The sequence below is a fragment of the Carassius auratus genome, unplaced genomic scaffold, assembly GCF_003368295.1.
Source record: "Carassius auratus strain Wakin unplaced genomic scaffold, ASM336829v1 scaf_tig00011615, whole genome shotgun sequence".
In the NCBI taxonomy this organism is placed as follows: domain Eukaryota; kingdom Metazoa; phylum Chordata; class Actinopteri; order Cypriniformes; family Cyprinidae; genus Carassius; species Carassius auratus.
The window spans coordinates 77,659-104,380 of record NW_020524221.1 but is presented as its reverse complement, the minus strand read 5'-3'; the positions used below and the strand labels follow the sequence as shown (position 1 = coordinate 104,380).

Sequence of the window (26,722 nt, the reverse complement as noted above, 5' to 3'; positions counted from 1 at the left end):
ACAAGCCACACGGAATTATTCCACTTACATTACACTCAAGATTTTATTTAATTTCATGCTATCAATGCAGCGTTACTACTACTAATCAAATATTTTTACTTTAAGAAATCTACTTTTTCTATGTAAAATTAAATGTAAATTTTGAATCTTGCATGAACTATTCCTTAAAATCAGACAATTGAGGACATATCCACGTGCAAATCAATAAACACTTCCCCACACAATCTCGATCAAGGCCGAGTTCAATAATGCATTCAGCTCTTCAAACAACAATAAGCATGATGATGAAATTGTGATGATACAAAGGCTTATGAAAAGATCCGAGTAAATGAAGACACACAGGAAATCATGGGTATACAGCAGCTTTATTTCACTACTTAAACAGCCATCGCTTCCTCTGACAATCCTGACCAGGAACATTCGTAATGGCTAGTGCTTAACCAGTTAGCTAATTTACAGCAGTGCAGTTGACTGCTAGATTACTCTAAAAGTAGAGCCCCCCCCCAAAAAAAAATCAAGATCAACACTGAGGAATTCTAACTTGTTAGCACTGAAACTAAAAGGTAAGCCTTTTTAAGAAGCAAAACTGTGTTTCTAGGACATCAGAAGAGATTCAGCATTTTTATTGGGGCTCCGTTATAAAGGACTCTCTGTTTGATCCTCAAAGAAAAAGAAAAAAACCTAACTGTGCATTTGAAATCAAAAGTAATACAGTAGTATTACTAATGTAATAACACCATCGTTACAGTAACAGTATAAAGACTCCAGTGGAAACTAAACTGAAGAAGTCTAGAAATCTCAAACTGAAATTTCTACAGTGTTATTCAATTATCAAAGCCTGACGCAAATGATAAATAACACATAGCAGACGAGATCACACGAACAAAAGCTTCGTCTCTCCGAATCCAGCGCTGAAAACAGATCGACATGCGTTCTTCATGCATTATAAGAGGGAATTACTGTGCACGTCACTTCTGAAATATTTTTACAAATGCTTGATTTCTACTCAATGAAAAATGCACTTCGACCTCAAACAGTAAGAGTTTTACTTTCAGCCAAATTGTATTAATCAGTCGTTCCTTCTCATTCACTTGTGAAATGAATAATCTGTAACTACATCCGACAGAACTACTTTCTGTCTGCTGCTTATGATGTGAGATGTGAGCTTTGTGTCCCTCAGTAGACCTAGTTTCTGTTTACTACGGGAAAAGAAAAAAGAAATCATGCGCAAACCTGGATTTTCTAAATAAATAGAGAACATCACTCTAAAATACATTCAGCATGAGTATTCATTGTCATGGGATATTTAACTTACACAGGTCAATCTCACAAAGAAATTACAAGGTTATATTTTACCGCAAAACTGAACTATTTTTAGGTCTAATAATATTTTTTAAGGGATTGTGACTACCGTTTTGAGTGAATTACATTACTGTAATGTTTAAAAAATGTAATGAGACCATTTCATGCATTAGAATATATTTTATAAATGGAGGGTTGTCACCAAAATGTCAGCATAATCAAGAAACTATTAAAAATGGGCTTTATTTGCTTTATGCAAAATATTAATCTGTTTTTTTTTTTATTAAATTTTTTTTTAGGTAAAATACGACCCAGAAATTTGAGTTTTGAGAGATTGACCCGAACACAAATGCCACGCTTCCTCATCTTTCCTAAGATGGCTTATAGAAAGCAACTTCTGAGAAGAAAAACTAATCTTGACCTTTTCGTTCCCCAAGAAAATGCATAGCGAGGTCATTATCCTTCCTTCAGGATATTACACATGGCTTTCATAAATGACTTGGGTTTTCTGTGCAACACCATCATCTTGTACAGACTCCGCCTTGTTTTCCTTAGACTCCGCCTCCAGAGCCAGCTGAGCCAATGGGGGTGGAGAGGAGACTATGTTGGAAAGAGGCGGAGCTTCTATGTTACAGCATTCTGCTGCAGCCAACGGTGGATGAACTGAAACCTGAATAGCTATGTGCTGAGGTTGCTCGTGAAGCGACGCATCGTCAGAGTCCACGGCGGGAGAATCGCTGCGTTCCCTTTCTCTCGCCCGCTCTCTTTCATGCAAGATCGTGAAAACATCATCAGAAGTGCCGGCAGCCGTCAAGTCGTGACCCTCGGGTGCTTGCCGGACAAAAGTGTGTCTCATTTCCTCCACGCCGACGACCTCGAGGATCTCCTCCATGAAGGTGCGGCAGTTCATGATCAGCGGCGGGAGCGGTATGCTACGTGCTAACTCCTCGATGTAGCGCGCAAACTCCATGGTCTTGAACTGCGTGACCTTCGCCAGCTCCAGCGTTTTTGCCGAGGTAATGATAGGAATACGTTTCGCGATCTCAAAAGCCTTTTGCAGCTTCTCTGCACCTTCTGTGCGGAAGAAGTCGTTGATGGCCTTCTCGGTTTTCTTCAGATGGCTGCTCATCATGCAAAGGCGAGTGATGTTCAGAATCATGATGATGGTAAACGTCACTAGACACACCACCATGTAATACACACCCATATCTCCGTTGGTGAAGACCACGCGCAGAGTCACTGTGCAGTTGGCCTTGCCGTGAGCGTTGGACGCCACGCACGTGTATTTGCCACGGTCCGCGAACGTGATGCTGGTGATGTTGAGGACGCCGTTGTCCAGAATCCACCATTTTCCATCTGCAAAAAAAGAGAGAGAAAAATCACTTACTGAAGACTGACGGTTCGATTTGTTCACTAAAACCAGACTGAATGAACTTGAAATGTAGGGCTGCACAATTAATCAAATTTTTAAATCGCTATTACAATAGGTCCAGATCAGAATATTCGAATATTCGTTCGGTGGGTTGGCATTTTATTTTACATTTTGAGATTCTAATAGTAGTTTTACTTATTTTTTAACACCTGGCAGGGAGATTCAGGGAGAGAAGACAAAAATGCCGAAGACCTCAGCTGTGTGGGAGCACTTTAAATTGTGGACAAGACAAAAGGCAGTGTGCAGGATATGAAAATTGAAACTTGCCTACCGCGGCAACCCACCATGCGTGAAGTCGACTGGATGAACGGTTCTCGACATAATAAAAATGCAAACAGACAGACAGACAGACACAGAGATTCCTGCCTTTATTAGAGAGAAGAATATGTTCAGCCCCTCCCTTTTGAAGCTTCAAATATTCGTGTTGATTACTACCGAAGCTTTAAGGCACAAAAAAAAATGGTGTTCGGACCAGCCCTAGATTACAATTATGGATGCCAAAATTATGCAACCGTTCAAAGCGCCAATTAATCGTTCGAAGTCCACTTATGTTACTCTGCGTGCTTAAGATGCATCTACACGATATCTCGAGGGTTTTTCCAATCATTTTAATATTAGTATAACATTACAATACCATTCATATTTTTTTACATTTAAAGGAACCAATCCTATGTATATTGCACTAAAGGTTTTTCAGTTAGTGTTTTCAGCTTGTTTATTTTCATATAAAAATAATGCATGCAGTTGCATCAAACAATGGTATAAACAATGTAAATTGTGATAATAGTAATTAATAAATTGCAATTACAATTTCAGGGGAAATTTGACAATGATTTCTGTCATAATCGTGCAGCCCTACTTGAATGAAATATACAAAAAAAAAAAATCATAAAAGCCTTTGACTTGTGACAAAGACTACTCCATTTGTCAGTATATTCTGGCCAAGAATTGTCTTATAGTGAGTCAAGATCGTAATATCACCACAAAGTTTAATTATGACTGGTAAATGTATCAGTAATTACCCAACTTTAAATGGATATTGAATAGTTATTTCGATTAATTGCACAGCCCTAACGACAATTATAAAATATACAATTCAATTTACAGCAGTAATACAAAAAGAAGAAAAAACACATCCAATGCTTCATTTAGTAGATCTAAAGTGGAAAAATCTTATGTCAAAAAGGTACATCGCCATCTTAAACCTGAAGTAATCTGAAAACACCTGAGGTTGTAATTACGACTTCCAAACGAGGAATTAAATGCACCATTAGATACGAAGACATCATAAGTGACATACCACTGTTTGTTTTGTTTACTTGCAATTAGGGTCATTTATATGAAATAAGTGATTTTGCCATAAAACAGCATTAAAAAGTCAAATATCAATAGTAATGTATATCTGTGCAAAAACACCTGAAGAAATTAGCAGAAATGTGTGTAGACTTTGAAATCATAATTTCCAAAAGCAATAAGCACTAAAACAACTCAAAGCTAAACCTGCAGCTCTGGCTCACGGATATATCATTTTTTCTTCCTCTTATCTTCTAAGATCTGAGATCTAGATCATCTGACGCCAGTAACCTGACATGGACTGATTAAATCCAACCATTAACCCATCTGCAAAACTGCTGAAAATAGCAACCCACTAACTTGTACAGTTTAAACCAATCACATAAGAGCGTGCCATATCAGAATCAAGATGCCAGAACAAATAGTTCCCTTTTTTCTTTTAGGTCATAATGCAAGAAAGGGAACTTGATATTACAACAAAATGTTCACACATAATAAGCTGATAGGTCACATGCAAAGTGAAACTGTGATAAAAGGTTAAAATCTAGGTGTGCAAATCAGGTTTTACATGAACAATAACCACCTTTCCACCAAATAAAGAACATAGTTGAAGACAACATGACTAGACATGTTTCCAAACTAACCAGTGTGAATATAAACACCCTTCTTGTAAACCCAGTTCCTCAAGATGAAAGTACAAAATGTTCTGTGAACAATGCAGACATGATTAATCGACTTTGCATAACCCACAGACATGCATTTACATAAAGACAATGATCTAGGGTTGGTTTATGCCTCGTTTGTGTAGAAACCCTTAAAACTTAAACCTTAAAACCTTGTCCAAAGGATGCATATACATTACGCACAAGCCACCTGAGTTTAACGTGCTGATGGGAATTTATTAAATCCATTTTTGGCACCAGTCCATCAATGCATTACTTACTGGCAGCTAACTGTGGTCATTTAATCAGACCTTCACGAAACAATTCAGCAATGCATTATGTAAGTAAAGTAAAATCATTTGATCTTTAACTTATGTCTATCAGCTGTTTGTGCAAAGTCAATGATATTAAATTAAAATGGACTATTTACTTTCATTATGCTAAATCCTGGTCTTATTGTGAATGAATAACATGCAATGACAAATCAAATTAGCTTTCCCTTTCATTTGATGTAATTCAGGCCCAAGTGCTGCTTATTTAACAGGAATTGAATTGAAAAAGAGGAACTGGTGAGCTAGTGATGTAATGCTGCATTTCTCCAAATCTAATGAAGAAAACCTCATCTACATCTTGGATGACCGGAGTACATTTTCAGCAAATATTCCTTTTTTGGTGAACTATTCCTGCTATATTAATTCAAGCCTGCAGTGTCTTTCGGTTCATAAATGCGGTGCAGGATGAAACCCTTCAAACTGTCTTTAGTTCACACTTAATTCTTCACAGAGTAACACTCCCAGTGGAGTTTTCTGTGTCACTTCAGTTAAAAGAGTGTAAATATTCTTTCATTAACTAAGCATGCACGACACCATCGGTAATCCTCCAAAAGTCACTCACCAGGAGCTCAAATCCATAACACTCCAGCTGGGAGTCACGTTTTACATCACCAGATTTAGAGATCAAATGGCTGCATATTTCAGATTAATCTCGAAAAAGTGGATGTAATAAATAATCACGGAAAATATCCACAGTGGTCATTCCCAGAACAAATAAAACATTAAGTGCCTTTATACATTTAAGAAAATAATCCTAAGAATCAGTTAAAAAACAAAAACAAACATGGCATTTGTATCAGCACATTAGAACGATTTCTGAAGGGTCATGTGACACTGAAGCCTGGAGTAATGATGCTGAAAATCAGATTTGCATCAGTGAAATAAATTGCATTTTAAAATGGTTATAATAAATGTAAATAATATTTCACAATACTATTGATTTTCTCTATTTTATATAAAATAAATGCAGCCCTGGTGAGCAGAAGGGCGCACAAACTTTTGAGCGCTAATGTAAAAAAAAAAAAAGGTTGTTATAATGAAATCCTTTGTTTGGTTGTAAATATTCACAGATGTCTTCCCACTTGGTTGAAGCAATGACTAAACTGAACACTACCTGCCATACACTATTATAATGGAAGTAAACTCAATTACAGGACGTAGATCAGATTTATATTAAGTGTAAATGGATTAGGTGCAATGATATATGAGAATGCATCGGTGATTTTTACAGTAAACATACCACTTTTCTTAACGTCAAGCAGGTGTCCGTGCGAGTTGAACCACTGGATATTTGGAAAAGGGTCGCCGGTGATATTACAGTCAATTAATGCACAGTTCCCCTCACGGGCGATGATCTGGTTTACTTTGCTGAGCACCACAGGAACCAAGCCGTCCCCATCTGCCTCCGTCCCGTTCTCTCCTCGGCCTCCATCCACCACAGAGATGTTGAAAGCCTCTGCCGCACAGAAACCAATCGCGGCCACTAAATAAATGATCACGTATCCGTTCACCTGGTTCATTTTCTCTAGCTTTCTGTAACAACCCTCAGGATAAGATGTTATTCTCCACCGGTCCTCATGTTACGGTCACTGGGTATTTTAGAGCTGGAGAGAGCACAAACTGTCCATGCTCCTTCCTCCACTGAAAACACAAAACACATTGAGAACAAATGAATGAAAACATCTGTCAAGATGGCCTTTTAACTCAAGTGTAGCACACAAAAGCGGTGACTCCTCCTCCTTCTGTGTGAGCTTAACAAACAAGAATAAAATGACGTGCAAAAATATAAATAAAAATGACTCATATTTGTGCGGCGGAAATCGTCATATAATGGTTTAAAAGTCAAATAAAGCCATTTAACAGGATGGTTATTTATAACACTCACATATTTAATCTGTATTTGACGTTATATTGTACAACCAAACCATGTGCAGTCTTGATATTATTACATTTATAAAGAAAATGAAAAGAAAACAAGCTAAAAAGGATATTAATACATGTTAATAATATGACTTAACGTCCGTTAACGTTAAATTAAACGCAATGGTAAACCGCTCGTACTATTAGCCTAATGTGGGTTTAAAATATCATACGCGCAACAAATTGATTGATTTACTAAACGTTAATGTATAAACCAACGACGACAAGGTTTATGTTGTTTGGCAGTGATATTCAAACAGTTTTAACGTCCGAATAATATCAGACCAGCTAAAATCTGTTGAAAACAGCTCAAGCTAACTGCGGCTAACTAACGTTAGCCATATGACTACACCACGGAAGACACATATGATACAGATTTTTATTTATTTATTTTTCACATTCAACGTTAAGAAGAAATATAACACCTTAAGTTTACATATATTTTACGTGAATAGAGAAACACAGTCACAGTATAAGACGCTGCTAGCCGAAAACAGCCGCGTTTCCTTTGGTTAAATTTTTTTTGGTAAAACGGTTACATGTTCGGCGCTATTTAACGAGATTAACACCATCACGTACCCGTTGTTATTAATCGATGCTCGTCCTCAAATGTGAAGCTCTGGGTCTGTTTCGAGTTTGGAGCCGATGATAATGACCCAGAAATAATGCGCTGTGAACGGATCCGAGTGACGCGTTATGTGTTTGGTCTTTAGCTCCTCCCATCATCTCAGTCTGACTGCTTCTCCACTAACGTCCCTGCAGTGTTTGTTTTTACCCAACTGACCCAGTTCTTCCAGTAATTGGTTGTGCATCTGACTTTGTCATCAAGCTTGGCTCATTTCCTCAGTTAACAGGTTTGCATGTAACTTACTGTGAATGAGGAATATTTTCCTTATGAAAGAATACAATGCCATTCCTGTGGTATACTATATACTACATACAGAGCTGTGTAGATTACTTGGAAAGTGATTAAGTGACAGTTAACCAATGACCAACCGTGAACATGCAAATGTGATACTGAATTATTAAATACTTATTTTAAAATCCCAGGAGTACATCAAAGAAAATATCAGGTGAAAGATGAGGGGAGAAAAAGTTGTAACGTAATCAGTTATTACCCCTGATTGCATACAATACATATAGTATGGCACCTCTGACAACTATCATGGTAATCATTCATTACTTCAAAGTACAATCTGATATCAGCACTGTACTGTTATATATGCATTCCCCCTTGGACATATATAAAGAAATATTAACCTAAAGGTCGTGCCATTGTTTTTTTTTTTTTACATGGTTTACAACCACGTAAAGGCAAGCTAATGTGTATCCATTTATCTCTCCACCTATGTCACTCCAGTTCCAGTTTAAGGATTAACTGCCCTTGTTGGTCAAATTTAAACCTGAGGCACTTTGACCATTTGTCATAACCAGCGTGTTACACTAATAAAACCCCAAGAAACTCACGTACACGCTATTAATCTGGCTTCGTAAGCACTTATGAGTGAAGAGTTTATGCACAATCACACCAAGATTTATCACAGCTGTCCAAGTGTGTGTGCGCGAGCCCTTCATAAGCACTTTCTTTCCCTGAGTGGTGTACACAAGGGGTCTGTTGTGTCACAGAAACACCACACAGTGTGAAATCCAGAGATCCAGTGAATGCGTTCAAAGGTTAAGGGCTTACATTCTGCTTTGTTCAAATCCACAAGTTCCCTACTGAAAAACGTTTAAACAATGCAATGGGATGTTATGCAATTAAAGAGCTAGTCCATCCTAAAATGAAAAATTCTGTCATCATTGTATGCATTTTTTTTCTTCTTTTGTGGAGCACGAAAGATGAAATTTCCAAGAATGCTGGCTACCAAAACCATTCCGGCTCTCGTTCACTTTCTTAGTATTTGGTTGTCTATAATATGGAAGTAAATGCGACCCAAAAACATTTGGTTGCCAACATTCTTCTGAATTTTCATTTTTTGGGTAGATGATCTCTTTAAATAAGGAAAAGGTATGGTAAAGGAACAAAACTGAGTGAGAATCAGCACTACATACAATAATAGAGCTAATTTATTTATTTATTCAACCATTTTGTGTCTAAAAGGACCAACGTGCACTATGACACACAAGTCTGATGGACTACATTCGTAAATATGGGTTAATAAGTATCAAATGGGTGACCCGCATGGACTGTTGTCACATTTCTGGCAAGCAGAAGTAAACTTGCAGGGTAAACTTCTGGTGTATATGGGAGACCATTGCAAATACAATTTTTCTTTACCATTTGCTCAAACAGTGAGAGAAAAAAAAAAATCAACTGTTGCATTCCCACAACTTTTCATAATATGAAAAAACTGATCATTAGAGTCATTAGAGTCCATTAGTCTACTGCAACGTACCAATACAGATACAACTCGTTTGTGTTCAGGGGTGCATTTCCCAAAACCACAGTTGCTAATCTGTCAGGAACTTAGTTGGTTGGCAATGGGAAATTGCATTGCAACCAACAAAGTATGTTTTTGGGAAACGCATCCCAGAACGGCTCGAGTTACTAGCAGCTAACTAGTCATTATTAAGAAATTCACAAATCAACGGCTTTAACCTTCACAATTCACCATTAAAGATTTATAAAGTAAAAGACTATTGCAATAAAAAAAACATTCACCTGACCGTGGGCTTCTTCTGGTTAAACATTTTACACATTAAACCAGTTTTAAAACCACACAGGACATCAGAAAGGTGTCAGTTTCACGTTTGTTCATCTGAAAGGTGGAAATAAAAGTGGGACATTGTGTATATGTGGCATGCGACAGCCGCATTTAATAGATTTCAGCCCCTTGATTCCTCTTCCTGGGAATCAGCCGCTCACATGGCTTCCTTGATGAGATCAGCGAGTCTCCTAAAAGCCTTCGGATGAGGAGGAAAGAGCCATAAATGACAAAGAAAGGCCTTATTCTGAAGCACAGATGAATATCAGATATACTATTAGTAGGCATTGTATCAAACGCTGTATATTCAGTAGGCAGCAACATGATATCCTGACGATCCGGTGTCCAAAAGATTACTGTTTTCAGCATTGATAGTAATCAGAAATGTGTCTTGAGCAGCAAATCAGCATATCTGAATGATTTCTGAAGGATCGTGTGACACTGAAGACCTTGCTGTGCATGAGAATATACACAAATATATTTGTGAACGTGTTGTACCTCATCGATCTGTTGAGGAGTGGAGAGAGAAAAGGCGGCTCTAACGTACGGACACGGATCTGAGCTGTTGATGTTGAAAACTCCTCCAGGAACCAGAAGAACCTACAAACAAACACAATTAACCTGACCGGGACCGGAGATCATTATTCAGATTATTCCCTTTGATCAACACCTGCTGACCCAGAACCGAGGCTTCAGGGGAAACTAAAGTCAGGCAAGATGTAAACTGTATTACACAGATGTGTGTGTGTGTGTGTGTGTGTGTGTGAACCTCTTTCTCTAACGCTCTCTCCATTATCAGCTGCTGCGTGTCTTTAATGCCCTTGAGTTTAATCCACAGGAACATGCCGGCCATGGGAGGATGCCATTCAGCTACATCTACAAAACACACAGGAGAGAAAGCCATCCAAGGTGTAGATGAGTTTGTTTCTTCATCAGATGTGGAGAAATGTAGCATTGCATCACTGCAGTGAATGGGTGCCGTCAGAATGAGAGTCCAAACAGCTGATAAAAACATCACAGTAATCCACACCACTCCAGTCCATCAGTTAATGTGAAGTGAAAGCCTCTCATTCTGACGGCACCCATTCACTGCAGAGCATCCAGTGGTGAGCGAGTGATGCAATGCTACATTTCTCCACATCTGATGAAGAAACAAACTCATCTACATCTGGGATGACCTGAGGGTACCTTCCCAGCATTTCTCATTTTTGGGTGAACTGCTGCTTTAAATACTAGACTAGAGTCAGTAATAGATGCGAGTCAAACCTTTGAGCCATTTGTCTGCGGAGGAGAGCATGCTGTTCCTCTGAGATCTGTAAAAGTCAATCACCCTGAGGAAGAGCCCAAACAAATGTCAGCCATATGCACATCTCAACAACGAGTGAATCATACTAAGCACAGAACCCTGTGGTAATTTCTAAAACGACACACAATTATTTGACTGATTTGTTAAAATCATAAATCTCACCCGTCAATGTGCTTGAGAAAACCACCTGGACCCCAGTTATGAAGCAGCTGCGAGACCATGAGCTGAAAACACCAAGAGAGAGGAGAAAAACAAACATATCTGAGACTTTGAGTATCATTAATCATTCGGTTATTGTACTTCAGCTTCAGTTTGATTCAGATGCTAGAGACACAATGTGTGTCTGTGAATCTTTTCCTCGCTGATCTCTTCTCCTGAGATTCACGCTTGTGAGAAAAATCAAAGTTCGAATTCATCTGCTCTCCGCTGGGAGCCGAAACACGCGTCCTGTACAAACACACCTCCTCCTGCTCATAAGAGCCTGTCCCACACGCAGACACACATCTCTGTGCTTTTACTGCACGTGTTTAGCAGCTGTGCATTAAAACCAGAACACAAGGCCTGTGATTCAGGGATTACAGCTGGAACGAGGAAGAGCAGATTCAGGACAGGAGAGTGAATGAGCGATGAATGAGACGTCTGACCTGTGTGAAGGTGCTGGTGTGCATCGTGGAGGCCTGGATGTGCAGCACCACTCGCTCCACCAGAGGCTTCGGTCCGGTGACGAACCCTATCCGCAAGCTGTCAGGAAAAACACAAATCATTCAAGAAACACATAAAATAAAATAAAAAAATAAGTTTTATGAGTGATTTTATTTTTTGGTACAATATAACAACTATTGAATAAAATTATACTTAATTATAATTTACATAATAATTAATCTAAATAATAAATTATTTATAAATATATAGTTAATTCAAAATAAAAAAATCATTGCATGTGTATATATATATATATATATATATATATATATATATATATATATATATATATATATATATATATATATATATATATATATTTATACACACACACACACACACACACATTTAATTATCTATATATAGATAATGTTATTAAATTATATTTATATATATATAAATGATTAATATAAATAAAAATGACAATTTCTTAAAGTATAATGAAATAATATCTAATTATATTTAATATTGAATAAAATGATAATAAATAAATAAATATATATATATATATAAATGAATAATATATTAATATTATAAATTATATGTATTAATATAAATGATTAGTGATTATATAAATAAATAAATATATATGTTTAACATACTAATATACTGTATTCTGCATAACTGCATTGTGAATATCTTTTTTTGTACGTAGTTATTTGTCACATTTTAAATACCTACCATTAATACCTACAAATAATTCATACAGATCTATTTTAATAACTATTTTATATATATATATATATATATATATATATATATATATATATATATATATATATATATATATATATATATATATATATACACACACACACACACATATCATACAGTCATACAGTGTACACAAATTATATTCAAATGTCATTTTCCCAAAAAATAATAATATATAAATAAAATGAAAGAAAACATTATTATTACCATGGTTAAAAAGTGTGGTAATAACATAAGAGGACATAAGTAACTGACAGGGTTTCTGGTGTATACCTCAGTGTTTCCATACACTTCCCTTACACAAGACTTTCTCACTCCCTGAGGAAAACACAGGCTTTTCCACACTTTTCTCTTTGAGTCAATACCATGAGTGTGTCTCGTAACAAGAACAGCACTGTCCCGCTGACAAACACCCACCCCGACGACAGGATCTTAGAGAAGGAATCCGTTCGTAGGACGCGGCCGTCTACGTCCATGGACAGAAACGTCGGAGCCCACGGCTGGAGGACAGCAGAGCAACAGAAGAAGAGAGGATTACTGAGTGTTATCTTATCACAGCAGCAATTCAGAGGCTATCAGAGAGGTCACAGTATGACTACTGCTACATGATTATAAATCACACAATACAAACATACGCCGTGAATAAAGCGATTAATCAGAGGAACTTACTTTTTGGAACTGCAGGAAATAGTATGGGTCATCTTCAATGATAAGAAAATCATATTTCCTGGCAAGCTGCAAATTAAGAACACAATAGTAAGCACATGCGACATTAGTCAACTGCCATTGGTCGAGAAAAAACTAACAGCCCCGCCCCTAAACTCACGCTATTGGTTGAGAATAAACAGCAATATTTACACTTTAAATACAAACTTTAATAGTTGTCTTTTTTTTTACATTAAACATGTAAAAATAATATTAAAAACAATATAGTAGGTTAGTAAACTATTACTAGAATAGTAAATTAATATTTTTAATTAGATTTCATTTGTATATTTTCATTTTAGTTTAGTATTATTTATATAATTGCATATCATATATTAACATTTTGAATTCACTTTTGTTTTTATATTTTCAGTTTTCATTGTAGTTTATCATATATATATATATATATATATATATATATTATATACACATACACACACACATGAGTATAGTATACACTAATATTTTAGTTTAGGTTTTATTTTAAGATTTTAGTTTAAGTAATACGTTTTGTGCTTTTGTAATCTTTTTCATTTTGGGGATTAAGTTTTCTATATAGTTTTAATTTATTTTTAGGAATTTTTGTACATCAACTTTATTTCAGTTAGTTGTCAAAGCAACATTTCTAATTTTAATTAACAATTTTTATTATTATTATTTATTTTTGTATTTTATTTCACCTTTGTTTCAATTGGCAACAACTGAAATAAAGCTGAATATTTTATGTATATATATTTAGTATAATATTATATATATATTTTTTAAATAACATAATAGAAAGAGCTGGTAAATGTCACACAAAACATCTGAATACACTGGTAAGGTTGTACAGGGAGCATTTAGGCCAGATGTACGTTGTGTGCAACTCTGCTTGCCTCATAGACTTCCTGTTTCCTCTCATGGGTCATGGACGCTCCAGTGGGATTTCCTCCATTTGGGATGGTGTACAGGACTCTCGGGATGCTGCTTCCTGGTTTCTGTGCCTCTGCGGGGTCCCACTGCCCCAGAATCTTCCTCAGGTCTGCAGGGATCATCCCGTGATGATCGCTCGGCACGTTAATGAGGTTACAGCCCAGCGGCTGCAGCTGGTGATCAAAGAGTTAATGTTTACATTTAATGGGTCGAGACAGAGATAGAGAGAGAGAGAGAGAGAGAGAGGGAGAGGGAGAGGGAGGGAGAGAGAGAGAAAGAGAGATCACAAGTAAATTATAAAACATGGTGAAAATGTGAAATGTGTTGCGTACGGCCGCCAGCGTTCCTGAGTATGTGGGAGCGTCGAGGAGGACGTTGTCTCCAGAACTGACCAGCATCTCAAAGATCTGATGAACAGAGGGAAAGAGAAAATTACCATGTGATATGATCTTCAATTATGGCACATATTTCTATATTCATATCACTAATAATATCAAGCACTAATAATATTCTCAGTTTATCAGGAACTTTATGCTCTTCTTATGTATCCACAAAAACATATTATTATATTATTAGCATATTACATATGTTATTTTAGTACCATTGAGATGTAGTTTTTGGTATATATTTATTTATTTTTACATTTTCTGCGTAAGTTAAAGTTTTAGTATTTTTGGATGGGTTGTCATTTTTTCAAAGATTTTGTTTATTTTATTTCAGCTGTAGTTATTTTAGTACATCAAGTTGAATGGAAACTAAATGAAACCAAACTTCAGTTCATATTTATAACGCTAAATTCTCGCGTTACAAACATTCAGAGGAACAAGAGCATTTATTAGAGACAGTGTTCTTTTAGTGTCATTATCAGTGTTGGGGAAAGTTACTTTTAAAAGTAATGCATTACAATAATGCGTTACTCCCTAAAAAAGTAACTAATTACGTTACTTAGTTACTTTTTATGGAAAGTAATGAATTATGTTACTTTTGCGTGACGTTCACGTTACTTTTTAAATATGAGCAGGGCTTGATTATTTTTAATAAAAGAAGTTATATTTATAAAAATATAAAAACCTTTCACACCAAAAAGTGTTATGAATAAACCTCAGACTGAAGGAAAAGTAAATTCACGTCTGCACAGATCGCAGGAGAAGCGCACAACGCCTCTGTACTTCCCATTTCTCCCAATATGGGGACAGGAGACTTGTCAGTCAATAAATGGGAAAACAAAGTAACTGGTGTTACGTAAAAAATTAAATGTAAATTAAAAAGTAACGCGTTAATTTACTAGTTACTTGAAAAAATTAATTGATTACATAATTTGCGTTACTTGTAATGCATTACCCCCAACACTGGAGACTGTTCTTATATTTTTATAACTATCATAGTTTTGAATTTATACTTTACTTTTTTTTTTTAAGTTCTAGTAATTTTGTGTATTTGTTTCATGTCTATTTAGTGTTTTCATTAAATTTATTCCAGTTTTAGTTATTTCAGTACACCAACTCAAACTTAATTAAAATCAGAAATGGTGCCTCGGCAGCAAGTTAAAATAAAACATTTAAGATAATGTTTATTTTAAATATAGTAAAAAAAAATTAATACATTTACATTTATGGTATTGTGTGTCTTTCAGTATAATTTATGTACTATTACATTATTTATAAATATATAAACGGGATTAGTTTTTACACTTTATATTTTCATTTTAGCTCTTTTTTGGAAGCTTTTATCTACATAAATGTAATTTATTTTATTTTAGTTTTTGTCATTTCAGTGTGTCAAATTCAACCTATTTTAGTAAGTCGTTAATTAGTTAGTTATTTAGTTAGTTTTTAACTTTTAAGGTAATTTTCAAATTATTTCACATTTATAAAAACAATGTTTTTTTATGGTTTCAGTTTACACTTATGCATGTGAGAAATAATTTTATCCACATCCACAACCCATTACGTTTGCGTTTCTACTGCAATGCTCTACTGTTTGCGCTACAGTTAATTATAATAACCCTGAATAGGGATGCATATGTATATTATATTAGGTGACCATATTATTATTAGCCACAAGTAGCACTTTAAATCATCTGATTAGTTCAAGATTGTAAAGGGATGATCTGATGTGAGATGTTAACGGTGTGGGTGTACTTTGCAGAGCCCCTCCTGACTGCCGGTGGTGACACACATCTCCATCTGTCCTCTCTCCGGACTGAAGCCGGCGGTGGGAGGATTGTGGAGGCTTTTCTGAAGATCCTTCATCCACGAGAGCAGCTCAGGAATACTGCGAACACAAGGACGCGCATACAAGCCATCTAGTGTTGTCGATACTTTTTAAAGGGATCATATGATGCTTTTTTAAAGTTCATTATTAGGTGTATTTGGTGTAACAATGTTGACATGCTTTAATGTCCAAAAAACACGTTATATTTAAAATACTGTGAATTAAAGTAGGTCCTCTAGGCTCCGCCTCTCTCAAACGCGTCGTTTTCTACAAAGTCTACGTCACTATGTGGGAAGATTTACATAATAGCCCAATCGCGAGTCAATGGTAAAAGTTGCTTTCCATGGGGGGCAAATACACGTTTTATGGCGGTTAATTAGCATTTTAGGGAATAAATATCATGTTCTTGTGGTCACTTAAACCAGCGGACATGAAAAACAAACTGTAAAAGTATCCCAAAACTGCAGACTTGGCAACACTGGACCGCTCCTGTATTTGCGCAAGCGCTCTGTGAATATAAATAGCATCAAAGATTTCTATGTCCAATGTGTTTACGCAGCGTTGAGCGCTGTAGCCAATCACAGACATGTTTGTTGAGCACATGAATGCAACAGCCAATCACACGCATCTGCACTGAATCATTGCGTTACCAACAAAAAAACCCCCAAACAAACAAAGTATGAACACTAATAAGATTCATTGTGGCGTATAGACCATTTTAGTATTAAATATTTTATAGACTTATTTTATAGAAACTTATTATAAGAGCTGGGTAGTGACTTATTACATGTAATCAGGATCTAAAAATTAGGTACTTCTCATTAGATTATATTACATTTTAAAATCTTCATAATCACACTTGCTTTTTTATTGATTACATGATAAGATATTATTCAAACAATCGCAATAAATTATTCAGAATTTATTGAGTCTCCCAAATTCGTCTTTTTTCATCTTTTAAATGTTCCTTTCTGAAATAGCCTACTGTTTATATACACTTCCAGTTCTGTGGACATCCACACAGGGATCAATATGCTGTAGTTCAGGTGTTTCAACATTTCTTCATCTACTGATGAACACATGCATTTTTTCAAGCCAGTGTGTGTTGTGTGGTACCCGTATGAGCCGGAGTACTGTAGCGCTCTCTTCATCAGCGGCTCGTCCAGCACCAGCGCTTCGCCTCCCTTCACTTTAATGGTAGCCGACTGGAACGGGAAGGTGTTGGGATTGGGAGCTCCTCCGGCCAGAGAGATCAGAGACGGAGGAGATCGCTGCTGAAGCTCCGCTGGAACACAACGACGCCACAAATCAGGCCACACCGCGGGTTACAAACAGTAAAATAATAAAACTGTATAAATCAGACTCACTCAGTATGCGAATAGGGGACGGTCTTCTCGCCGCGCTCACAGCTGTCAGAAAGCGAGCGTAATTCATGCTTCTGATGGGACCTAGGTGGAGAACATTTTATAAATTAGACATTAGAAATTGTGATTTTCATTTCTTTACGTCTGTATTACAGGGTTTGTTATACAGGAATGCAAGTTTGAAAATTCAGAATTTGGAAGCAATAAAAAAAAAAACTAATTAATTTAGAAGTTTTGAAACGCTGTAAAAAGCCCAAAGATCTTTGTTAGATATTAAATGGTTCCAAATTAAACTAAAAGTATTATTTAGATTTACTGGATTGAATGATATGAGCGTAACAGCAATTAATCACTTAGAAATTGTATTTGTAAAAGCCTAATAATGTGTCCCTCATTAGATAGAAATTGGGTCTAAATTATGATATAAACTCCAGAAAAAGAGAACAATGTTATGCAGCACATATTCATGAATAGAAAAGGCAGAGAAAAGTGATTGTAATCTTTGTAATCTTTTAATGGTGTCATGATGATAATAAAAGAAAGTAAACTTTCACTGCAGTCGCTAAGAAATAACAAAAATCCCATTAAAAGATCTATATGGATAAGTAGAAATTGGTTCCAAATGATGACAAACTCCAATATACATATATGATTAATATTTTGCAATCGCAATTCCTTTAATCCAAGTCCTTTAAATGATATTATTCAGATTTAATGGATTGAATAGTATAAATAGAAGAAACTGAAGCAATGCAATCAATTAGAAAGAAGTTAAAGGCCAATTAAAGAATCCTTGAAAGATAGGAATTGATTCCAGATAAAAAATAAAAAAAATGTAATAAAAATAAAAAAGAGAGAAAATGGGAATGTTGCACATATTCATAAACAGACAAAGTAAAGCGATTTATTGTGCAACAGAAGGCATTCAAGGAACATAAATTTGCTAATCTAAAAAAATACTGAGCCCTATTCTTGCTGATGAAAAGTTTAACCATGAGCTTTTACATTGTGGCCCATCAAAAAAGTATATGTTGCACACATTCTTATGTAAACAAGCAAATAAACGTGATTAAGAAAAAAAAAAACGATTATGAAAGTTTGGCTCACTTAAAACAGAATTGGTGTGCAGCAGGTTTTTCTAATTCTATTCTGTGTTGAAATCTCGTTATGTTGACAGCTCGTTATGAGTGAAACCATAGCACATGTGAATGGAAAACATAAGTGAATGTTCTGCCGCCTGGAGTTCATCTCAACTCAGACATGCGTCAACCCACGCAAATTATCATTCATATACTACAATACACAACACGAATCATCCGAAGAAATTCAAACTTTGCAAAACGAGGCGATAAAGCCTAACCTCTAAAGAACATTACTGACCCGTAACTTCCCGTACCGCAGATTGTCTGGCGCAATGCTTTCTGGGCCGTGTAGTTTTCTTTCTTTAGCGTGCGAAAACTGAATCCTACTTTGGACTATATTTATATTTAATTTATATTCGCTAAAAGCGTATTCGTTTACGTTTATTAATTACAGATGTACTTAAGATGCAAATGAACACCAACCCTTGACGCTTACCCGGTAATCACAAACGATTCTGATTGGTCCAGCCCCCAGCGGCGCAGAGAAAAGTAACAGCGAAAACGTGACATCGACACTATCTTTACATTTAGTCGTTTAGCAGATGCTTTTATCCAAAGCTACTTACAAATGAGGTCAATAGAAGCAATCAAAACCAACAAAAGGGCAATAATATGAAAGTGCTGTGACAAGTCTTAGTTGGTCTGACGCAGTACACGTAGCAAGGTTTATTTTTTCGTTTTTATAATAAATAAAAATAAAACAAGTAGAACAGAAAAAGAATAGGGAAAACTAGTGTTAGAGGGTCTTTTTAAATAATAATAAAAATAAAACAATTCAAAAGAATGTAAAAAGAACAAAGAATGGTTAGTGTTAGTGGGACATTTTTATAATAAATAATAACATATAATTTACAATGAGTAACAACTATTTGGTTTTTTATTCTATTTATTCATTGAATAACAATATAGAAACATTATTTAAGAAAGAAATAACGTATTAATGAAAACCCCGACAACTCCATGTGATGCGAACTACATTACCCACAATGCTCTGCCGCGAGGAAGCACATTTTGTAAACAATGCTAGAAAGCTAAGGGAGTAAAATAGAGACATTAACGGGAGGCTTTTCCATATTAGTAGTGTGTCATAGTTGATATTTTATTTTAATACAGGAGGTATAATTCTTTCAATAGTAGGTTTAGTTCATTAACAGAACTGTTTTATTCCGTTAATGGGCGGTTTGCACAGGAATTAGCATGTTAGCGTTCATCTGATGATCTGTGCTCTGCAGTTGAAGAAAAAGTCGTATATGTATTCGACATGCTTATTGAGGTGATTAATTAAGGTCAAGCTCTTTTTCGTGTCAATGGGGAAACGGAAAGAAATGATTCACCCCAGATTTCTCGCTGGTAAGAGTAGAAATGCGTTAGAATTTAGTTTTATTCACCCACGTGTCTCTTTGTGTGTTAAAACCGTATTCCCTAACATTCGCGGATGTAAAACCGTATTCCCTAACATTCGCGGATGACTTTGAGTTATTTAATTCCGTTTTTCTCATATGAAATGTGTGGTTGTTGATGTTTTTTTCTGCAGGGAGCGGGGATGATTATAACCTGCACAAGAAGAAACACAAGAAGCATAAGAAGCACAAGAAGAAGCACCATCATCACCGTGAAGACGGCCACAGTGTGTCCTCCGAGGCGCTGGAGTCAGACTCGGGGATGCTGCTGCTCAAACCTCCTCAGCTCAAGCTCAAGATCAAACTGGGAGGACAGACTCTGGGCACCAAGAGGTCCGGCACTCTGCCTGTTTCTGACTGAGACTTCTGAACATCAGCTTTCGTATTCCTAATGATCTTCACTGAGAAGAAAACGATTTTCTAAATGGTTATGATCAATATTGGCAGAAACAATCTACTACACGTCATCTTATTTATAGTTCAGACTTTTTTTGAGCAAATAAAAAGGCCTTTTATTGTAAATGTACAAACGTCCATCTTAAGCTCCTGCTTTTCTGTACTGATTTATATAGTAAACATATAAATAACTTTAATATTTGTATATAATATTTCAAGATGAACACTTGCTAGACTGAAGCAGCTTAGGTTCCCTTGGTTATCCAGACATCGTTATCCAAAATCACGTTCAAATGTGAGCATATAACTTCAAATAACTTAAAAATGGACTTCACGTGTAAAAAGATGCTCCTAAAATCACTTTTGCATTGAAAACCTTCCTTTATTTATTTCGTTTATTAAAAAAAAAAAACCTGTGTGCATTGAAAGCATCATCTAATTTGGTAAGAAATAAATTAGATTGAGACTTGTAAACACGAGCATCATTTGATATCAATTAATGCACAGTACAACGATTCACAGGTGTCATTTTCTTACTGAAATAATGGAGTGAAAACCAGAACCAATCTCTTATACACTGTAGATAATAATGCAACCAGTCAAATTAAATGCATTGAATGAATAGTTCACCCCGAAAAAATAACACATATTCAACATTCAACAGTGCAGTTTGGAAGAAAACTGCAGAGTAGATGATGACGGTGTTTGTTTTTGGGTGAACTGTTTGAAATGCATGCTCTGGTCTAAAGATCAAGACATCTGAGTGTTTGAACAGTGCATGAATGATCTGATCAAGTGTAATGTCTTGTTTCAGTGTACCCACGTTCACAGTGATCCCGGACTCTCTGCGCTCAGTGTCGCCTGTGAACGTGGAGAGCGATGATGATGAAGACCATGATGAAGACGACTCTGATGACGACGTGCCGTCAGAGGGAGTTCCTATCGAGCAGTACAGAGCCTGGCTGGGTGACTGCAGCACTTGGATATAGCCAACACACACATGTTTCAGTGAGTAGCAGCCGGTGTTAATGTGCATGAGTGTGTTTGTGTTGGTCATACCCAGATGAAGACAGTAACCTGGACCCGTCTCCTGTGCCCGACCTGGACACGGACTCGCTGCTGGGAGGCCCGATGGATGATGAGGAGCGCTGGCTGGACGCGCTGGAGAAAGGAGAGCTGGATGATAACGGAGAGCTGAAGAAAGAGATCGACGAGTCTCTGCTCACAGCCAGACAGGTGCCATAGAAAACACTATCAAACACCACACAGCCTTAATCATACAAAAACTGCACAAAACCTCCAAATGGAGATGTGCAAACCTCAGCATAACCAGACATGATGCAGGGTTATTGTTGTTAACTTTAAAGGTGAAATAACAGAAGATGGAAAAACGTAAATGTTACTTCGGTTATTTTTATTTCTAATTTTCATCTGAAGCATTAAGATAACTAACTGGAAAAACTGAAGGTATAAAAGCAAATTCAAATTATTAAAGCCGTAATAGTTTATTAATATTATTAAAGTAACACCAACATAATGCATCAGTTCTACAGTACCGTTCAAAAGTTGGGTGTAAATGCAAGTTTTTTTTAAAGAGATTATTGCTTTTATTTAGCAAAGACACATTAAAATGGTCCAAAATGACAGTAAAAACATTTATAATGTTACAAATTTTTTAAATAAATGCTGTTCTTTTGAACTTTCTATTCATCAAAGAATCCTGAAAATTAAAATGTATCAGTTTCCACATAAATATGAAGCAGCATGACTGTTTTCGACATTGATAGTATTCGGAAATGTTTCTTGAGCAGCAAATCATTATATTAGAGTGATTTCTGAAGATCATGTGACACTGAAGACTGGAGTAATGATGCTGAAAATACAGCTTTGATCAGAGGAATAAATTACAGTTTAATAAATATTCACATAGAGAACAGTTATGTTAAATAGTAATAATATTTCATTATTTTACTGTACCTTGATTTTTTTTTTTTTTTAAATAAATGTAGCCTTGTTGAGCAGAAGAAACAGTCCTTGTAGGTTTTATCTCCCTCAATATGATTTGATGAGCTAAAAATGTAAGTATTTGACATTCAACTGATCTGACCAAAGTTTCTTCTCCATGTAAACAGAAAGCGCTCTTACATAAGCAGCAGATCCAGCCATTACTGGAGCTCCCCATGGGATACAAAGAGAAGGAGCTGACGGCCGAGATGATGCAGAAGCGAGAGGAGCGCGCCCGAAAAAGACGCCTGCAGGCCGCCAAGAAGGCCGAGGAGAACAAGAACCAGACCATCGAGAGACTGACCAAGACCAGCAAGGCCAAGATCAAGAGCATGAGGGAGCGCAAGTCCAAGCAGGCGCAGCTGCCCATGGTGAGGTACAGCAGTAACGCTCAGGGCGCCGCCGTCTCGTACCCCGCCGGGATCCCCGTCCCGACGCCCGCGGCCCCGCGACTGCCTCCTCCCGCTCCCGTGAGCTGCGGCGTGTCCGGATGCTCCAACCTGAAGAAATACTCCTGCTCCAAGACGGGGACGCCGCTGTGCAGCCTGCAGTGCTACAGGAAGAACCTGACGCTGGTGCAGGAAGTGGCTTGAAGAGGTCTTTGTCAAATAGTGTACTTAAAAATAGTAGGTCGATGCAATTATGTTGAACAAAGATTATTTGATTAATGAGTGTAAAATCATGCTGAAGTTGATTCATTTGAGGAAACACAAGCAATAACACTTTACAGTACGGTCAAATTTTTTTAATATTAGGTTTTCTGAACTAACAATGAACATTTTTTACTGCTATTATTATTCAAAATTAATGTATAAATGCACACACACGTTGTTAACTCATTGTTAGTTTATTCATAACAAACTAATTAATATTAAATTACACATCATAAGCCATTTAAAATGTATTAGCAGTTAATAAATGCTGTAGACATATTTTCAATTGTTAATTTATGATGTCTAATATGTTAACAAATTTAACCTACTGTAAAGTGTTACCCAGTCATTTTTAGTTTATTTTGTGTTTGATTCAATTCAATGTGACAATTAAGAATTGCAAATTATTTACAAAGGGATTCTTGAATAATGAGGATGAGTTTCTGTGTTAAATGGTTGACAGAAACTACTTTGAATTGAATATATTTCCACGTAAATCATTCTGTAAAAACATTGTTGCATTGAATTTGAGTAAAGAGATGTTTTGTAGCACGCTCATGCTTGCATTTAATTATGTAACAGACATATTGTTGAAACTACCCAGACTTAAGCCTTATTTTTGTAAAAAGACTGAAATAAAGAACAGTTGAAGTAAATCTGTGTTCATTTATTTGAAAAATGAGGCACATTTGTTGGTTGAACAATGTATTACAAAACTTGCCTTCAAGAAATTACAAAAACATTTTCATTTCACAAAGTTCAAAAGTGTTGTTAAGGCTTTGGTTATAAATACTGCTTTTAAAAAAAAATCTTTCACTTGTTCCAGCAAGGAGAAGTCACATTAAAACCATCATATCATGATCAGTTTTTTACTGCTGCTTAAGTGTTCATGAGAAAGTCAGTTGTGCCTGTCAAATAAATCCTGCATAGTTTTAGATATTAAAGTTGTCTTCTCGGCTCATTCGTTTATTGCTACAGGCATTGGGTAAAAGCCCACAAAAACATTAAAAACAATCATTTTATTTCAAAGGTATATTTCAGCCAAAAATGAAAATGTACTCTCAGGTCATCCAAGATGTAGATGAGTTTGTTTCTTCATCATATTTGGAGAAATGTAGCATTATATCACTTGCTCAGCAATGGATCCTCTGCAGTGAATGGGTGCCGTCAGAATGAGATAAAAACATCACAATAATCCACATCACTCCAGTCCATCAGTTAAAACAAAAAAGCTGCGTGTTTGTAAAAAAAGCCAGAATCCCTAACAACACTTGCTCCAGTGAAGATGTGGTCTCGTCTGAATCAGGAGAGAAATATCAACAGATCAAGCACCGTTTACAAGGGAATCAGTCCAAAACAGATTTTGATGTGAGAGACTATCAACGCTTAATGGACATTGACAGTCCGTTTGTTTTATGAAAAGATTACAGACAATTAACCAAATTAGGTTTAACGCTTAAAAAAACTGCAGAATAATTTGTTAATGTAAAAACTATTGTAAGTCTGGAGGTTTTTCAGGAAAATAATCAAATCAGTCTGGCCGAGCGTTTAATCACGAGCCCCAGAGGCACAGAGCAGAAACCTTCTCAGTCATCTCAAGCCAATTAAGTCAAATTAAAACAGACTACAGCTCCCAAAATAGTTGACCTAATGTGACCCCAGCGTCTGTGAGTTTACTGGAGGTCAGCGGGCAGGAAAACTGAGCAACTGTCTGAGCTTTTCTCAGCTTTCATCCTCTAATGTACCTCCGGGTTAAACTATTTTATTGCTGTAGATGACTACGGAGCAAAATATAAATCATTTTATTCAGTTGAACTTAAAAAAATTCCTTTTGGCTCGGTTTTACAATTTCAAGCATTTCAAGCATTTAGACCTCAACTGTAGGGGAAAGATACAACATGATACAACATCTCACACTTACCTAACAGCTTAGATAGATTGTATCTAAAAACGAAAGCACATCAAACATCACCTCCACCTGCCTTCGGTAGATTTATACACTCTTCCCTTCAGGGCATGCAATTTCCCTCAGTTATTTCAGATAAATGGTCTAATTGCTTTAGTATGGAGGGGTGTTTGAGGAATAATCGTAAAAAGCTGCTCGGGAAAGAGTTTGGAATTTCTCTGGTCTGTCTCGGGAAGAAAATGCCTGCGGGTTCCTCTTAAATGTCCCTTTAGGACAATCACTGTAAATATGCTGCACAATCGAAAGAACAGCTTCCAATCATGGAACATAAAACAAGAGTGTTTGAAAAGCAGTTGTGAGAGAGAATATGAGTAAAACCAACCACAAAACCAAGCTGTAACTTGACTTAACAGTTTAATTTGACTTTAATTCATTGTTAATTAATTGTTCTGCTTGACAGTCAAGTTGGCACGTATCTGCTAAATGAAATATTCAAACATAATGAAACTTGAAACACGTGAACAACAGGACATTCTGGAGACCCCCACCAAATTACGTCCAATTCCACCCATAGGGGGTGCTACAACTGAAAAACTAGTGATGGAAGCTTTTGAAGTGCATATTAAAGGTGCCAAAAAAAAATCAAGTCATACTCCACATTCCATACCAGATGGGGGCAGTATGCCTCAATAAAGTGAATTGGTCTACTCTAGAGTAACAAACGAGAAACGGCATAGTCTCTGTGCTCCGCCCCTACTTTCACAACAACACTACAGCCATAGCCGAAGCCTAACTGTGCGTTCACACCGCCGGCGTCGAGAGCGTCAAAAATCGCTCTTGCCGCTCTGCTCACGACGCTGCAGAAAGATTTGTGAGTGCTCAGACGCTGTAACGTAGATCGAATGCTTATTTTGTATTTAAAGCGGCCGCAAAGCAACAAGCTTGTTGATCTCGTGCAGACTAACCACAAGGAGTTATAAGTTTACCTCATTAAAGGGGGGGTGAAATGCTATTTCATGCATACTGAGTTTTTTACACTGTTAAAGAGTTGGATTCCCATGCTAAACATGGACAAAGTTTCAAAAATTAAGTTGTACATTTGAAGGAGTATTTCTGTTCCAAAAATACTCCTTCCGGTTTGTCACAAGTTTCGGAAAGTTTTTTTTCGAGTATGGCTCTGTGTGACGTTAGATGGAGCGGAATTTCCTTATATGGGTCCTGAGGGCACTTCTGCCGGAAGAGCGCGCGCTCCCGTATAGCAGAGCAGAGAGAGGCTGTGCACAGACAATCACTGATCAGAGCGAGAGCGTCGCGAAATGTCACAAAAGGAGTGTGTTTTTGGTTGCCAGGGCAAGACAACCCTGCACAGATTACCAAAAAAAAAAAAAAACAGCATTAAAGGACCAGTGGATGGAGTTTATTTTTACAGAGCATCAAAGGAGTTGTGCAAGTGTTTGTGTTTGTTCCCTGCATTTCGAAGATGTTTGTTTTACAAACAAGGACCAGTTTGACCCATTCTTTGTCTAGCTGTGCTTACCGATAAGAATTTCTGCACACTTACTGTACTAGAGGGACTATGTGGGACCAGGCCAAGGATGATGAGTTTTCCCCCTTTTTTTCCCAGCATTTCCTCTTGAATGGTGAACGACACCCAGCAA

General features: G+C 36.6%; 3 protein-coding genes across 6 annotated transcripts; 1 reads left to right on the top strand and 2 right to left on the bottom strand.

Annotated features, from left to right (window-relative positions):
• Positions 1-346: 346 nt before the first annotated feature.
• LOC113073205 (microfibrillar-associated protein 3-like) lies at positions 347-7,671 on the bottom strand. The gene is made up of 3 exons (XM_026246088.1): positions 7,521-7,671; positions 6,262-6,662; positions 347-2,658 (listed from the first exon to the last, which is right to left on the bottom strand). The coding sequence occupies exons 2-3, from the start codon at positions 6,539-6,541 to the stop codon at positions 1,778-1,780; spliced, it is 1,161 nt and encodes a 386-aa protein (XP_026101873.1). The 5' UTR covers positions 6,542-6,662; positions 7,521-7,671; the 3' UTR covers positions 347-1,777.
• A 1,306-nt stretch (positions 7,672-8,977) lies between these two features.
• LOC113073204 (kynurenine/alpha-aminoadipate aminotransferase, mitochondrial-like) lies at positions 8,978-19,098 on the bottom strand. 3 transcript variants are annotated; one of them, XM_026246085.1, is made up of 14 exons: positions 18,944-19,098; positions 17,567-17,647; positions 17,316-17,484; positions 16,127-16,259; positions 14,318-14,392; positions 13,949-14,158; positions 13,038-13,103; positions 12,786-12,868; positions 11,597-11,693; positions 11,115-11,176; positions 10,913-10,977; positions 10,416-10,522; positions 10,145-10,246; positions 8,978-9,845 (listed from the first exon to the last, which is right to left on the bottom strand). In XM_026246085.1, the coding sequence occupies exons 2-14, from the start codon at positions 17,631-17,633 to the stop codon at positions 9,804-9,806; spliced, it is 1,278 nt and encodes a 425-aa protein (XP_026101870.1). In that variant the 5' UTR covers positions 17,634-17,647; positions 18,944-19,098; the 3' UTR covers positions 8,978-9,803. The 3 variants fall into 3 exon arrangements, with proteins under 3 accessions (XP_026101870.1, XP_026101869.1, XP_026101871.1); XM_026246084.1 differs by having other exon boundaries at positions 18,924-19,017; XM_026246086.1 differs by lacking the exon at positions 18,944-19,098 and adding an exon at positions 18,671-18,692.
• A 597-nt stretch (positions 19,099-19,695) lies between these two features.
• Positions 19,696-23,827, top strand: LOC113073202 (INO80 complex subunit B-like). Of its 2 annotated transcripts, none has more exons than XM_026246083.1 (5): positions 19,696-19,978; positions 20,240-20,438; positions 21,316-21,467; positions 21,565-21,737; positions 22,634-23,827. In XM_026246083.1, the coding sequence occupies exons 2-5, from the start codon at positions 20,368-20,370 to the stop codon at positions 23,096-23,098; spliced, it is 861 nt and encodes a 286-aa protein (XP_026101868.1). In that variant the 5' UTR covers positions 19,696-19,978; positions 20,240-20,367; the 3' UTR covers positions 23,099-23,827. The 2 variants fall into 2 exon arrangements, with proteins under 2 accessions (XP_026101868.1, XP_026101867.1); XM_026246082.1 differs by having other exon boundaries at positions 19,696-20,055.
• Positions 23,828-26,722: the final 2,895 nt, after the last annotated feature.